We start from the raw sequence: 13,649 nt of genomic DNA, 5'->3' as shown, positions 1-13,649 counted from the left end.
TCGGGCAGACCTCCTTTGAGAATTAAAAAAACAGCTGGATAAACTGGATTTTACGTGCCCAAACCACGAGCTGACTATTAGTGGGGGACTCCGTGTTAAGTTTGACCACATGGTGTCTTTAAACCTGGATGTAAGTCTAAAAACGCAAGCTTTTTTTTTTCTCTCATTTCGCTCACCATGTCATCGTGGCGCCGAAGTCGACGCCACAACCCCGATTTCAGCAGCGCAGTGGACAGTATAAAAAAAACCGATGGTTTGCGTAGGTTTTCTGCAGTCTTTCTGCAGTGTTTTCTGCAGTGTTTTCTGCAGTCTAACAACATTCTACTGGATCATGGCGTATAAACAAGTCAAGGGATGCACACATATCTAAGAGAAATACATACTAATATGCAAAAGTCATCATCATCATCATCATCATCATCAGCCTAGTTACGCCCACTGCAGGGCAAAGGCCTCTCCCATACTTCTCCAACTACCCCGGTCATGTAACACGTATCAAAAGGAAGGAATTACAGTTCGTGTAAACGCCAAAGTGTGCGATATATGTGAAATAATATTAACGATCTATGCAAAACAACATTTATAAAACGGGGAAGGTATGAACAATAATCGGTAGTGTGTTTTTTTTTCTTTTTTCATAAGTATCCTGATGAACATTGATAATACATGGTCCTCTTCATAAAAAAACAAAGAATACTTTGGCACACAGGTGCGTTGCTGTCATCGGAACCAAAGTCTACCTGTGCGTTAAACGGAAGCCATTTATAGCCATATATAGCCATATATAGCCATTTTGTAGACTACAGCCATTTATAGAAATGACAACAACGTTCGACAGCCGAGTGTCTGTTTCCGCTAGAAAACAGTTATTGGGACGTGCATAAACGGGCAAATTCGAACGTAAGGCTTTGTACACGGGCAAATGCGCTCACTGCGGAAACAAGAGTGCTCCAACGTGCAATAATACAAAGCCGCCATTGTCTCTCCGACTCGTTATCGGTATTCGTGAAACCACATTTAACTGTAATGGTGCGAACTACAGTTGTCAAATCTCATTTAATGACTTCGCCGGCGGCACGTCCTGTTCGGCAGCTGCGGAAAGCAGGCGTTCAGGGAGGCTGGCCGCGTGATTGCCCGCTCCTTAGGAACCATGCTTATGTTGACTCCACGTATGGAACTCGCGGCAACTCTAACCGAACGGCTGCTTTCTGCAGTTGCCACCAGGCGCGCACACAATATTATGCTGGCGCCGTCTCAGCCGCTGCTTGCATTCCCATAAACGAAGGCATTTTTTAAGGAGCGACACAATTCACCTAATCTAGGCACCTCGCCGGAAAAACCACTAAGGTTGCCTTTTAATGTATCTAAAGAAAAAATTCTCAGCTAATGAACGTCTCAATCTCTCTTTCTCTCTCTCGCTCACTCTCTCTCACATTCTTTCTTTCATAAGTACCAGGCACGTAACTGCGCCAAGTGACGCGTTGGACGACGTAGACTCGAAAATGCCGTTTTTCTGCTACATTTGAGGAATAAGAGTTCAGTGCTAAACGCAAAATTTTCCTCTTTTTTTTTTTTTAACATCTTAAGCGAAATATGCATGCCCTTGCTCGATGCTGTGGTAAAATCAATCCAGAGGCGATCTTCTAATTATTCAATCTTTTTTTTTATTTTAAGCAACTTCGAACGCATTTCGTTAAACATCTGGTATAGCCACGCACGCATGCATGCATCTATGCAAAGCTCAACCATCACTCTACGTAATAGCGCAGTATATTGCGAAGCATTGCTCAGTATACCATCACCCATGCGACCACCACCACTCTTGTCACGTGTCCTTCTACGTCAAACCTCACCGCTTCTTCTCCTTTCACGCACCTTCACTCTAACCTCGCCAGTTGTTCCACAGAGAACATGCCCTCCCTGAATTGCGGAAAGCCACGTTTTGATGTATGCAATGCTATCGAACTAAATGGACACTTAAAAGAAAAAAAATGGCTGTGGCTTAGCCAAGGTTAAGCCCAGGATGCGAAGCATACTAGCCTTTATTTTAGTTGTTGAATCACTGTTTAGCCTGGTGAACTGCTGTTGCTTGGCTATATTTGGTTCGGCTAGTAGAAGAAACAACTCATGCGTTACTCTGCTTCGCCTTCAAGAGTGGAACGCGACAGCGTTCCCGTCGACCCGCCAAGGGGTGTAAGACAATGGGCTACGGCGCAGCGACTACGCGCCCCGCATTGGACGCGGTGAGCGTCGAGCAACGCAGCGTTCGGCGCGGCAACGAAATGTGCGCCTGAGCAAGCGACGCACGCCTGAGCCTTAGAAACAGCTCGTTTCTAAGGCAACACCGCATTCACTAGAGGCGCTTTTGTACCGCTTTGAAGCATCGTACTCGTGGCTCAGTGGTAGCGTCTCCGTCTCACACTCCGGAGACCCTGGTTCGATTCCCACCCAGCCCATCTTGCAAGAGTTGAGCCAAAGCCACCTAGAAACAAGCGCAGCTGCTTATATACCGCCGCGACGCCGCGAGGGACGGCGCGAGTTGGAGCCCCGTTTCTACTCTGTCGTGACGTCACGGTGTCACGTGGTATGGCATGGGGTCACTAAAGGTCATTGAAGGCGACACCGCCGCGCCTGAGGAGCTGGGCTGAGCTCAAGCAATATGCTTCGCATAAAAAATATTCATCTCTTATAAATAAGTCTCCATGAAACTGCTCTTCTACGACACCAAGAAGGTCGCTGTTACCGCGCAGCCGCCGCGGCCGCATTTCGATGGGGGCGAAATGCACAAACGTCCGTACGTACTCTTGCACATGGGCGCACATAAAGAAGCCTAGGTGGTCAAACAGTTAATACCAAGTCCTCCGCTGCAGTGTGCCTGATAATCATTGATCGTGGTTTCGGCATGTGAAACCCTACAAGTTAACCTAACAACTATTACCTTAACAAGAGGCTTTGTAAAAAAAGAAACGAAATGTGAGCACTAACGCCACCTGAAAGTTCGCGTACCACATTGTGGTGGCGTCATTAATTTGGACGGCATCTAATCAGTTCAGTCACTGAACTGTGCAAGCTTCAAAAACCATTTCCGGAGCCACAACGGGCCGTATACGAGAAAATATCACTAGTGACGTCACACTGACGCACAAATGCCGGGCTTTTGGCACGAAATTAAAGAAATGGAACGGCGAAGTTCGCATTCTCGTCTATTGACGAGCCTGTTACTCGAAAATATATTACGTAGATTTTCTAAAGAATATATCCCTGTGTTGAAAATGATTTAGTGCTCGTCTTCAGTGTTCGTTTAAACCCCCCCTTTCATCCTTCGCCAAGGCAGCTATTGTACCGTGCCATCAGTATGGACCCAGCCACGCCATTGGTTAAACTGCTTCCGGGATGAGCTCGTGTTTCAAAGCCAAAAATATGAGCACACAACTGAAAAAAAAACTCGGCAAACTTATAACAATGTTTCGTAACCAAAAACAAGGTATGCGTAGGAAAATCCCATAACAAATTTAGCCCCATATTTGCTCAATGTCATCAGTGCTACATAGATGCGTTGCAGATAAGTTGTTAGAATGTTTCAAAAGGTTAGTTCTAATGAGATAAGGTGATCAAGACTTGGAGTGTCGATGTCTTGTTGGGAGTGGACAAAGAGGTAAATTATTGTTTTTGGAGCGACAAAAATAAGAGACGCAGTTTAGTCCATGAATTTTCTTTCATAACTTCAAATGTTATGTGCCTGCATAGGCTGGCTGGGGCACTAGCCTGATTGCTTATAACACCGACTTTGACCTGAGCGCTTCTTTGTGCTGTGTTATGCAGGTTGTTTTGTGTTGCAATTTCAACTTCAAGAAACAATGCACCGTAGGCAACACTTCCTCTTTTCTTTTTAATTCTGCAGATTTTTCTGCCACTGATTAATCCTGCTCACTTGTCGAGTTTTTGACCACCGAATGTCAGTGTGTTGAAAACCAGTGTGTGTGCTTTTGGCCAGTTATGCGCGAGCGATAATTATCGTACAGCTAATCATAACAGATTCCACAAGAGGTGTTAATTAGCCTACTCAGAAAGCAAGATTGCCAGTTTTTTTTAAATATATTTGCTCTTGTTAGAGAGGCTAACCAGGAATGATCGCTTCTCGGTAACTTTTCGCGTAACCTACAGTCACCGTGTCACTGAGTGACTAATAGGTAACGTCAACGTGAAGTTTCATCCGCCTTGCATATTTAGCGCCTCAATGCACACAATTTTCGGGATTTTGTGTATTTACCCAGAACGAGTTCTTACATTGTTAGTTCGTCGTTCGAAGCTTGCACCGCTTTGATTGCTCGAGTTGATTGTCCTTGTATAATGGTGCCTGCTGGTCGCCAGATTCTTGGTGACCACTGGTGACCATCGGTGACCACCACCAGAGGCGGTGGTCACCAATGCGTTTTTTTTTTTTTTTCTACGGACCTTCCGTTAGTTGACGCGTGAGCCAACTAACAAAAAAAAAGCTTTTTGTGTTATTAACCGAACTGATATTTGTATAAGTTACCCTTCACTGGCGTTGCTTGAAAAATGGTTTGAATTATCGAACAACTCGTGTGCCCTCACTGCCGCGGGGTTCTATATCTTCGTTCTGCGCGTGCTCAGGTGCTGTTTTTTGCATGAGGCATAATTTTTTTTACCTGCTGTATATTTAAAGATATTCTCTGTACAATCACCACCCAGCTGTGGTAGCGCAGTACAATAAAGTACAAGACTCCAGTTACCGAGGCGTTGCGGCGCTTAAAACGCGCCCGTACTTAGCTTTACACGCACGTAAAGCATTCTCACGAGGCGAGAATTTATTCCAGAGTGTTCCACTATGGGTATGCTTCATAATCGTATTGTGCTTTTGGCATGTGAGACCCCAGAATTCGAATTTCTTTCCACAATCGCTGTTATTGAACTAGAAATGAGTTGCTAGTAAGCACTTCTTTATAAGCGTCTCCTACATTCTTTCTTTTTTGTTCTCTCATTGATTCTGGATATGAATTAAGCAATAACATGAATATGGAACAAGGACTTGCGGCCTCGTCCTGCAGGGTCCAGCGCTAAGGGACACACCGTGGTTGGATGTGGACGAGGAGTACATAGCTGTGCCACCAGGTGCCGTTGACACCACGTACGTCTCGCAGCAATACGGACAGCGTTCGGTTTTCTCATTTTTCTGAAATCAGAAAAAAAATTGTATGCGAGGGGGGTGTAAGGGGGAGGGGGGCGATAAGAAAACAAAATGTATGAAATGAAACAGCAGAAAATTGTAACGGGACCGACAAGAAACTATGAAAAAGAAAGAACGGGGTAACGCCTACAGCAGAGAGATTATGGCAGACGAAGAAATCTTGTAAAGTAAAACGAAACCATAGAAAACCATTGTAAGTATCCTAAATTTAAAAAAAAAAACGAATAGGCGACGACACGTCCGTGGCTGTTCTTTTTTGTCTCGCTGCCGTGTTGTTTTGTTTATTATCATCACGCGCCAACCTGCTAACGTGTGAACATTGCTCCTTTCTAGTCTAGTACTTCTTACTGTGAGCTCATCAAATCACGCAAGCAAATACAGCCCGTTTTCGCGTTGTTTCTTTCATCAGGATTACCTAATGCGCACCTACTCACTGTGACGTCATGTGTGAATGTTATAGCACCTACAGACTATTGGCATTCCGAATAAAATGATTACGCTGATAGTACACCGCGTTTCTCAGTGGAATGTATCGGTTCTTGGCCTAACTACATGGCTCAAAGCATGTAGATTATCGGTTTTCTGAGATTTTTCTTTTCGGGAACTTGCGTGGCATTTCACATCCTAACTTCTACTATATTTCGGCTATGCTTGTACTACTTATGAGCTGCGTACAGTCAGAGGGCAAACATATGTGGAGATCACAGCATTAGCAATATATATATATATATATATATATATATATATATATATATATATATATATATATATATATATATATATATATATATATATATATAAACTGAAACATTTACTTTTTTCAACACAGTCGGGCAACAGTGTAATGTCACAATGTGTTGCATCGATCGAACAGGCACACGTAGACTGTATACCACTTCATTTCAGCCTGTCACACCAAAACTGCAAATAATATTTTTCAATGTTTTTTCCTGGCGTGTATGCTCTACAGGCTTTAGTTCGTCGCCGTATACCCGCCGTGATTGTGTATTCTTGGTGAGAAAAGTTAGAACAGTGTAGCCCGTGCTTATCGTGCAAAGAAAAAGAAAATTAATGTTGACACGTGACAATAGTTGAAGACAGCGGCCGAAAAATACGACGATCCCTAGTGTCAGCGCTCACTAAAGGAAAAGATAAAGCCGAGTTAGATGTGTAGAAGTCGTGAAGAAGTCTTATAGAAGTTGTGTAGAAGTAAATATTCATGTAGAAGTCTATCGTCCTTTCCTGTGTGCCAATGTACGACTTTGTTGCGTAGAGAATTGACACGAAAGGTCCCACTACCGCACCTCAATTTGAATAAGCTGTATGGAAGTGTTTGCCGCAAAGTGTACTCCTGCGCATACCAGTCACGTTTATGTGAAGTCTCCGTAACATGTGCGTAAAAAGCGCTGCGTTCCCGTTTTTCGCCATCGCACGCCGAATATACCTCAGAGCACCACCATACATATTTTACATAAGCCTTTTTAACGCTCATGCGTTCACAAATTTTCTTCATTCTTTTACCAGATGTCGCTACGTGAAAGAAATTACGGTCCTATCTCCGCTGTTTATTACAGTAAAGGAAACATTATTTTTAATAGAGATGGTGGAATCTTCGTCGTAAGTTTACGTCTTTGACTAATACTAAAAAAAAAATAAGTTTATCACTCCATTCGATACAAACTCGAAAGCGCAGTAACCAACTCAGGAACGTTCAAAGTAGCCCTTAAAATGCCGCTAAAAGTGGCGTGTACGTTACACCACCACCCTTATTTCCGCCTCTACAAATTTTGAGAAAATTAGGCGGCTTGATTCGTTCGTTCATTCATTCGTTCGTTCGTTTGTCTGTTTGTTTCATTCGTTGGTCCAATGATGCACAGCTGATTAAAGCAGGCGGTGTCGCAATCGAGCTAACACATGCGCACCTGCCCATTCGAAACGCTGTTGGTCGCATTCACAGTTGGTAGCGGTCGGAACATGAATTTTGAATTTGGAACATGAATTTTGACCGTAATGAGTAATCAAACGTGTTTAAACAACCGGGGAAACAAGTGGCAGCTGATCATTTGTTTCAGCGACAGAACACACATTCGAATTATGAGGTTTTACGTGCCAAAACCACTTTGTGATTGAGGCACGCCGTAGTGGAGGACTCCGGAAATTTCGACCACCTGGGGTTCTTTAACGTGCACCTAAATCTAAGTACACGGGTGTTTTCGCATTTCGCCCTCATCGAAATGCGGCCGCCGTGGCCGGGATTCGATCCCGCGACCTCGTGCTCAGCAGCCCAACACCATAGCCGCTGAGCAACCACGGCGGGTAGAACACACATTGATGAATACGCCATGTGGCTTATATTTTCATGCAGCCCTTCTTCTGAGTATGGCGGGGAATGTCTCAGTGCAGGCTCATTTCAGGTCCCGAAACAGCCGCAAGTCCGCAAGAAATACGTTAGTGGGGCACTTGCGTGACCGCTATTGATTTACGAGGAGAAGTGGAAGCTGCTACTAAGCCGTTCGCAGAGACCAGCATACAGCCCCGCACTCGCCTAATCGTTATTATATATTGTAACCTCATAGCGATCACTTCAATCATTATGGGATTGTCAATAGGTATCGTTTACGGCAGGTGCGACCAGCAACGAACACATGAGTGCGATCGTTTGGTTTGGCAAGTCGCGAACATCACATTTGCATCACAGTATAAATCCCAAATAAATCAGTTTCGCGACAGGTGCAACACTTTCATAAACCCGCCGTGGTATACGGAGGAAAATGGAACGTCACCGTTAGATTAAAAAAAACACTAATTAGATGTTGTAATCGACTTTGCTATTCTTGGGGGTAATATTTCGTCGTCGGGATATGGCGCAAAGGCATGGCAACAGCTTCTTACCTAATTTCTTCGGAATTCGCTGGAAAAATTATTGGTATTATCATCGATATTAGTGGCGAGAATAGTGATGATATTTTCGCGTCACCAATGATGCTCGTGATAAACAAAATAGCGGGGCATTGCGTGCCCGTGTGACACTTCATACGACTTCAAACACATGAGTTATGTAATCTACAGATGCGCCAACTGTTCATTAAAGCTTTCAAGTTTCACTCTTTCTTCTTTCGTTTTCTTTTTTTGGGGGGGAGGGGGGTGGGAAGGGGGCTTGATGTCTTGATAGTCTTGATGTCGGCAGACCGACGAACTGCGCACGACGAACTGCCCGAACACTCCGGCAGGTTCGACGGGCCCTCCTTCTTCATTCGCCACTCGCCCAGGCTGGGCGTGGACTTGGCTCGGCTACTGGCGGATCGTCTCGACCAGATGGCCGCCTCGGAGAGGCAATCGTACCGCTCGTCGTCCTCCTCTCTGCGCCTGCGCATTGACCTGCTGGGCGACTGCCTGCGGCGGCAGCAACACCAGTACGGCGCCCGCACTTCCAGCGACGCCGCCTCCCGAGAGGACGTGCTCGACCTACTCGCGCTGCACGTGGCGCTGCGCGTGTTCCGACAGCAAGCAGCCAGAGGCAGCAAGCGGTGCGTGTATGATTCCTTGACCCTCTCTCTCTCTCTCTCTCTCTCTCTCTCTCTCTCTCTCTAGTCGTTGTCGAAAGATGGCCGAATCAGCCTTTGAATAATAATAATAATAATAATCATTTTATTCGCATCACGCGTGTACATGATGCCGAAGGCCTGCAGGACCCTAAAGGGATACTAAATATTTATTAAAGGGATATTAAAGGATACTGAAGGAATACTAAAGGGACACTAAATGATACACTAAAGGGACACTAAAGAGAAAGACTAAACCAGATTAGGCTGAGAAAGAAAGTATGCTATTAAAACACTATTTTCGTTAATTTTGCGGTAATATGTTGATTATAGACATCTGGAGGCTGTTTCTTCATCGACACCAGCGCCCGATTTCTCCCCTGGCAGGAGCATTCCGCATCACGCGGGTGTGGGTCTCGACCCCAGTCCTGCGGAATTACGTTCACGCTGTAGGTGCACTATACAATAGTTTACACCCTTAAACGTGAAAAGGGTGTAAATTTGTCTATAACTCACACCCTTAGGGTGTCAGTTATATAAATCACACCCTAAGGGTGTGAGTTGTAGACACATTTACACTCTTTCACGTTTAAGGGTGTAAATTATTTTACAGTGTGAGAGAGGGCATCAGAGGCAAAGGAGTGAGAAGAGAAAGTGGATAGAGGAAGAGGGACGATGACGGAGTAATAGACTCCACCACGTGCAGGAGTGAGCACGTGGTGAAGGCCAGCAGGCTTCGCAACGCAGGGAAGTGGGGACGCACTGGGAACAGCAGGTCAGACATTGTGGCCGTTGGAAGAGCCGTGGCGCCTGTAGGTGGTCATGACTACGGAACTGTGTGCCATTTATGGGCAGGTACAGAGAAGGTGCTCCAGAGTCTCGGGGTCCCTGCACCTGTACTATAATGTCGTATAACGTGTCAAAGCGTTAGCTGCTTGAGGAGATAAGGATTGGGAGAAAAAGTGGAGTTGGTTTTATAAGCAACTTGTCGCTATGCGACCTGACGGAAGCGAAAATTCGCCAGCAACAATTACTAGATGTTAACTTGTTTTCTTTTAAATGCAAAAAACTTTATCAAATTTGGAACAACCCACCATGGTTGGTTAGGGGCTATGGTGTTGGACTGCTAAGCACAATGTCGGGGAATTGAATCCTGGCCATGGCGGTCGCATTTTAATGCGGACGAAATGCGAAAACACCCGTGTGCTTAGATTCAGGTGCACGATAAAAAGCCCCAGGTGGTCCTAATTATTCCGGAGTCCCCCACTACGGCGCACCTCATAATCAGATCGGGGTTGTGGCACGCAAAACCCTATAATTTAATTAAATTTGGAGCAGTGGTAGCCGAGGAAAACGATTTCTTTTCTTCCATGTATTCAGATAGGAGACCCCCCGCAAAAAGCTTCGTTTAAGTAATGCTTACGTGATTTGAATACGAAAGCATTTTGGCTCCTCTTGTTGGTTAACGTCTATGATACGTGACATTGTCTCGTGCCCTTCACAACGCTACCTTAATCCACCGTAATTCACCTTAGTCCACCTTGCTCTAGTTTGCACCAACCTTAATCCACTTTAATCAACCTTGATTCACTTTAATTTATCTTAATTTACTTTAATTCACCTTCATTCACTTTTATTCGTCTTCATTCACTTTTATTCGTCTTCATTCACTTTTATTCGTCTTCATGCACTTTTATTCGTCTTCATTAATTTTTATACGTCTTCATTCACTTTTATTCGTCTTCATCGACTTTCATTCGCCTTCCTTCGCCTTCATTCACTTTATTCCGCCTTCAGTCAGCGTCTCTAACGTCTCTAGCGTCACCTTACTTTAACGTAGCCGACAGATGGCTGTGACGGGACGTGTGCCTTGACGCACGCAGTTCTGGCTGACTGCACAACTGCAGTCAGCCAGAACCGCGGAGCCACCATGGTGTCGGGGTGTAGCGTGCTCGTCTCGCACCCCGTAGGCCCAGGCTCGACTTCTACCCAGACCCAAATGTGACCCCAATTTTCTTTTCAGAGCCATTAATTGACTTTATTTACAGGAACCTCCCTGAGAAATGTGACGTCAATCCGGGCATTTCTTGACGTGTTCTTACACTTTGCGCCGTCGGCCATTTTTGGTGCCCTCGCTTGATCACGCCGGATGTTCTGCCTCGTGGGACATATAATGCTTTCGCATTAAGGTATCTAGCCGTGAATGACGGCTCCATACTCCCCGTCTCCTCCTCACCCTCTACGTAAGTCTCTTGAAAGGCGAAAACGTCTTGGTCCATGAGCAATCAATGCACTTGGCTCTGCTTTCTCTTGGAGGCCAGTAGGTTTCGTGTGTCGAAAGTGTTTCTGGTTGATAGCCATCATGTCGTAAATGCGAGGGGGCAGGCCCGGAGCATGGTGCTCACCTGAACGTTTAGCAGACCGCTAGACGCCTGCAGCGCCATCCGGTGGCCGACGCTCGACGTCATTAGCTAGGACCTTTCCGACGGGCCTCTGATTTGCTTGAACGTTTGGCTTCGACCTAGTGCCAATACGCCTACCGAGAGGTGCCTTTGCGGGTGGCTCCCCAGCTTCACTGGCGTCGATGCCCTCGCACTTGCAGTTATCCATCTGGAGAGGCCGCATAACTGGTGATTCTGTTCTTCAAGGGACTTTCTCTGGTCAGAGTGCTCTGGTGGACAACGTAGCGCTTATCTCCCCTTGGTATCTTCCGTTATCTTTGACAACCTCCTCCACGCTCTAAATTGATGCTGTGGACTACTCGTGGACGTGGACGCATCGCCAGCACTCCTGGCCTCGTTCTCCACCTCGGCCACTTCCATCAGCTACTCCTGTGTCGCATGGCCGTTCATCGCTGGCCCACCCGCTGCCTCATAGGTACGAACGCAATCGGCGTCGTCATGATCAAAACGCTTGCACCTGGAGCAACGGGGGACCTTGCACTCTCGGCGAACGTGGCCCGACACTGCTTAAGGCGGCTAGGGGCGACAACTAGGGCAAGCTCCCCGGCTACGCGAATCTTATGGGGCAGATCGTCGACTTTCAAGTCACTTTCTGCTCCTTCATCCTATTCTCCGCGGAGTAGCATGTAGGCGAAAATGCACTGGCTAATACCTCTGCTTTTCCAATAAAGAGCTCTCTTTCTCTCTCTCTCTCTCTCTCTCTCTCAGTCGTTCATTTTTGGTTAGAACGAGTTGGATGCGTAAGTACGCTAGCTTACGGAATTCCGCATAGCACCTCACTGATATCCAAAATAATCCTTCAAAACACTCCGGACCGTGCTTTTAACTATGTACCGCTATGTTTACCCGCGCAGGTTTCAGCTTCGCGGCAGCGCAGGCGCCAACGTGACGTACGCCACGGACAAACTGTTTTTCTACGAGTTCGCGCTGGACCGTTGCGAGTCGTACGACGGGGACTACCTGCAGCAGCGGGCTCGCCACGGCGTCCGCTCTCCCGCGCCTACGCTCGTCAACGGAGCGCTGAGGAACTTCCGGCCCTTCGCGCGGGCATTCAACTGCTCCCACAATTCTCGCATGAGGCCCAAGAAGGCCTGCGAGCTTTAGCCTGGCGCGGTGTAACTGTAATTAGGCTCTCTTTAGAAACGCTGTAAGCGGGCTGACTGATTCCTCTGCCCGTAAAATATTTTACGATTCCTCAAGTTCATCGTGAGATATCATCGTTTCTGTTGTGTGCGCTGTTAGGAGAATTGTGATTGGCTCACCACGTTGGTGATGACGCGTAGTTCGCGAGTCGTGCGTGCTATTCACCTCGTTCTGCGAAAGGGCTGCATCTGGTTGCGCACACACTGGCAATGCGGAAAAAGAAATGATCACGCTTATCGGATGGCCGAGTCATCTTGTTCATTCGTTTCTAGGGTGACCTTCTATTCGTATTTATTCAGCATAAATACAAAAAGAGCACGTTTGTATGCTGGGGGCACGGACCGAAAGCCATGAAGGCACGACGGTATCTGTACGCTGTTTGAGCTTGTCACGTGAGGTGAAATAAAATAATTACTGTGTCCGAAGATATTCTTAAGCGGGGGGGGGCACCAGATATCACTGTTGAAGACCACTGCTTAGTATAGGGAAAGTGAGGCTGAAGCGAAACTTGCATGCGACGAACTAAGCGTCAATGGGGATCTCCCTGGTTGGGATGCAGAAAAGCAAATGCCCACCAAGCTCACAAAAAAGGAACCTGGCGACACTTGTATAAATTTTTGTCATTGAAGTTATTGAACATTAGCTGTAAAAGCATAATAAACAACGCTACTGAGCTGGAAGGCGTTTTGAGCTAGAAGGCATTTTTATTACCTCACTTGCCTGACATTGTTGTGTGAACAGAGACTTGGCCAAATGTAGGCCTTAGTTGCTGTGAATTTGTTCCAAGTGAGGTTAAATTATGTAGGAAAGGCTGTGGATCCAAAGGAGGGTGGGCTTGTATTATTTTTATTGAAGGCTACAAAATAATAAAATTGACGCATGTACCTAAGAGAGTGTGCTTATTTTGTAAGGTATATCATGGTTGTAAGGTACATTATCGGTGCCGTGTATAGACAATCCGGCTCATCTCTATAGCTTTGGGAGAAACTTAAAAGCTACATGCATAGGTACGTTAAAGCTGCTGATAAAACAATACTGTCTGGTGAGCTTAACCAGACTGACGCAGACTGGCAAACCTTTTCCACAGTGTGCTTCAATGTTACCTCTCGTGAAGCTATGCAGGATAGGGCGTTTAGTTTTGATTTATTGCAAATGGATAAATAACTATACTCGTATCAAGGAAGCTCTAAATCTGTTCTCGATCTATTCCTTGTAAGCTTAAGTATTAACAAGAAGTACAACTGTGAATTGTTACCAGGTGTGTCAGAATAAAAGGCTGTACTGCTGACTGTA

General features: G+C 45.9%; 1 protein-coding gene across 1 annotated transcript in view; it reads left to right on the top strand.

Moving 5' to 3' along the window:
- The window catches only part of LOC126518239 (uncharacterized), a 24,165-nt gene extending 10,516 nt beyond the window's left edge, over positions 1–13,649 (top strand). Inside the window, exons 4-6 of the mRNA XM_055064285.1 lie at positions 5,070–5,149; positions 8,440–8,736; positions 12,068–13,649. Coding sequence (XP_054920260.1) covers positions 5,070–5,149; positions 8,440–8,736; positions 12,068–12,317 — 627 coding nt within the window. The 3' untranslated portion in view covers positions 12,318–13,649. The remainder of the gene's footprint in view (positions 1–5,069; positions 5,150–8,439; positions 8,737–12,067) is intronic.

This window comes from Dermacentor andersoni, chromosome 11 (assembly GCF_023375885.2).
Source record: "Dermacentor andersoni chromosome 11, qqDerAnde1_hic_scaffold, whole genome shotgun sequence".
NCBI lineage: Eukaryota > Metazoa > Arthropoda > Arachnida > Ixodida > Ixodidae > Dermacentor > Dermacentor andersoni.
Note: the sequence above shows the minus strand (reverse complement) of the source record. Positions and strands in the feature narration are given on the sequence as shown.